The sequence below is a fragment of the Mangifera indica genome, unplaced genomic scaffold (assembly GCF_011075055.1).
Source record: "Mangifera indica cultivar Alphonso unplaced genomic scaffold, CATAS_Mindica_2.1 Un_0075, whole genome shotgun sequence".
In the NCBI taxonomy this organism is placed as follows: domain Eukaryota; kingdom Viridiplantae; phylum Streptophyta; class Magnoliopsida; order Sapindales; family Anacardiaceae; genus Mangifera; species Mangifera indica.
Window position 1 is genome coordinate 96,925 of NW_025401167.1, and position 2,900 is coordinate 99,824.

The 2,900-nt window shown below is 38.2% G+C and overlaps 1 protein-coding gene across 1 annotated transcript; it reads right to left on the reverse strand.

The window, feature by feature from the left end:
- Window positions 1–2,405, reverse strand: LOC123207389 (glycerol-3-phosphate acyltransferase RAM2-like). Its single transcript, XM_044624781.1, has 2 exons — window positions 1,791–2,405; window positions 1–900 (listed from the first exon to the last, which is right to left on the reverse strand). The coding sequence occupies exons 1-2, from the start codon at window positions 2,400–2,402 to the stop codon at window positions 1–3; spliced, it is 1,512 nt and encodes a 503-aa protein (XP_044480716.1). The 5' UTR covers window positions 2,403–2,405.
- Window positions 2,406–2,900: the final 495 nt, after the last annotated feature.

The following is a 2,900-nucleotide window of genomic DNA, read 5'->3' on the forward strand; positions in this document are numbered from 1 at the left end:
TCAGCATCCCATTACTTTGTTGGGTGAAATCAAAGGCTTCTCAATAACAGTGCCATCGTTCCCAGCCAGAGCCTTATACTTGTCTTTCCTGGTAAAGCTAGTGCATTCATACGAAAGAGTTGCAGCAATCACCCTTTGCATATAATTCGCTACGTCATGGCTAGACTTCCCTGAACTGCAAGTTAACTCCAATGGCAACTTATTCAAGAAAGTTACTTCATAAGCCGGGCTGGGGTTCATGAAGAAGTAAAAGGGGTCCATCCCTTTCCAGCCTCGAGCTGCGGTTCCGTGAAACATGCTCATCCGGTTCACCATCGCCACCGGCACAAGCTGGTCTGTTAGTTCCGCAAACAATGCTGAAAACCTCAAGAGAAATGGCTCCCTACAGGTGGTTCCCTCTGGGCATATCGCTAAGTCACCTTCTTCGAGTAGCTTCTTTATCATGGAGGCGTCATTGGCTCGGTCTCGAGTCAGCCTGACGGTTTTGAGGGGTGAGATGAACTCTGAGAGTCTCGAGACTGAGTAGGTCACCGCGGGAATGGGACGGCCGAGAGCTGTGGAGAGGAAAACTGGGTCGAGTAATGTTCTGTGGGAGCATACGAAGAGGACACCCGATTGACCGGTTGATTTTTTGGCTGGAGGAGGTGGAGTGCCTTTGACAGTGACACGAACACCCAGCGCCCAGAAAGCGTAATATACCAGCTGCATCGGGAGGAGAGCACCGGCGGCGATACGTAAGCAGGCTAAGAGGAAGCCGATGGGGATCCAGAGAACGATAAACAGCGCCATGAGTGGTGTTGGCTTTTGGACTAGTCGACCATCGTGGAAGATTATTGGTTTCAGCAGCTGCTCGCTTGGCACTGCCCTTACTTCTGGTTTGGATGGCACGATGTAGCCTTCCTACAAGTTTTCAAATAGAAGTAATTAAGGTTTAGATGGTGCTTACCGGTAAAAATACTTCATATATTTCGAATGGGATAGTTGAATCGTATTATATTTTAAAAACTTAATTTTATATATTATAAAATAATATTTTATTTTATTTTTTATTAGAGTGCATTTGTTTAAAATAAAATAACAAAAAAAACTATAATTATCATATTATAATATAAAAATATTACAAATAAATCCTAAAAATTTAAAATTTATCGTATGCACTTTTATTAACTAGCTGTTTCTCTTAAAAGGTAATCAATTATTCAGATTATCAATATATATTGTATTGTATTATATGATATTAGGGTTAGACTCGAGTCGAGCCAAACTCGAGCTCAGCTTAGTTTGTATGTAGTAGAGCTCGTGGAAGATAAGTTCGAACTCGATTTGAACTCAGTTTGATTCATTTCGAGCTCAAGTTTTTAACTATTTCGTTATTAAAATGATGTCATTTTAATACATATTAATCGAAACTATGTTATTTTGTATCATAATTTTTTAATTGATAAATTTGACGAGTAGCTCAAGTTCAAACGGGTTCGGTTTGAATCCAGTGATATGTATCTTATTATAAGATACATCTATTATATTATATTAATTTGATATACTTTAAAATCAAATCATTTTTTTATTATATCTTATTATAACAAATATCGTGGATCACAGTATAATAATAACCATAATTATGATAGATAAAAAATTATATGATATTCGTTAGAATAATATTATATATACACACTTTTATATATTTATATAATATATTATTATATGATTATATGATTTTAAATTGATAATAAAATATCAGCCAGTCATTTATTTATATATATAAGTGTGTGGTTATTGGATTCACCAACCTTACACATAGCCATGAAGGGAATATCAGTGTGCCTATCGCCAAGGCCAATGTCTGGTTGAGCCTCTCCAAACGCCTTCCGAAGACTTTGAGCCTTTTTATCTCCCACAAGCACCCCAGGACGACGAACAAACCCAGTTGCTCTACCTTTATAAGTTGCAATCTCAGTACCCACAACCATGTCAACTCCCAATAAATCTTTCAGAAATGCTTCCACCATAATCCTCGGATTCGCCGTTAGAACGCACCGTTTCCCACACGAAGAGAACACGCGCCACGACTCAGGATGGATATCAGCAGAGTAAAACTTCGGCAGTACCGCACGAGCCACTGACTCAATGTCACTCACCTTCATTCCAGCAAATGAAGCAAAGATAAGAACTTGGATCCCCGCTGATTCTGAGACAAAATAATATAGAAGACCAGCGATTGGCGAAGCCAAAAGCAAGAAAAGAAGCCTCAAAACCCCACCAACTTCGTATGCAACAAGAGCAAAGTAAGGGAAAGAGCTACGTCCTCTTAGCAAAGTCCCGTCCATATCGGCAACAACCGTGTGCTTTTCTCGACCCACTGATAAACATTGATAGACAGTTGGATATTTATTAAAATCCATGGTTAGGAGGTAGCCGAGCCTAGATATTAACTTAATTTCGAAGAGAAAAGTGTTAGGTTTTGAGAGAATTCTTGGTGTTCATTAGCTACATATAGAGGAAAATATGTATAGTGAGACAAATGGAAGCTGCATTAGGAAGGAAAATATGAATGGACAAAAGGTTTGTTTGGGGCAGTGCATGCATATGGGTGTAACCGAGGGTTTGCCACTCTTGTTTTCAGGGGAAAAACAACAATGGTTTATACGCATTTGGTATAATTTTATTGCTTAGTCCGCCGTTCTTCTGTTGTCTTTGGTTTGTCTTTATCATGCGTAGAAGAAGGAGCTCCTGCCAAAACATTGATTTTGTTGGTCGTGGGTAAAATTTTAAGAGCAATGCTATGTATATATATTTTTGATACATAATTTATATATATAGTAATGTGTCATCATGTAATTAGGTGATTTTAAAACATGTGTCATCATATGATAAAGAAACATTCAATCACATGATAATAC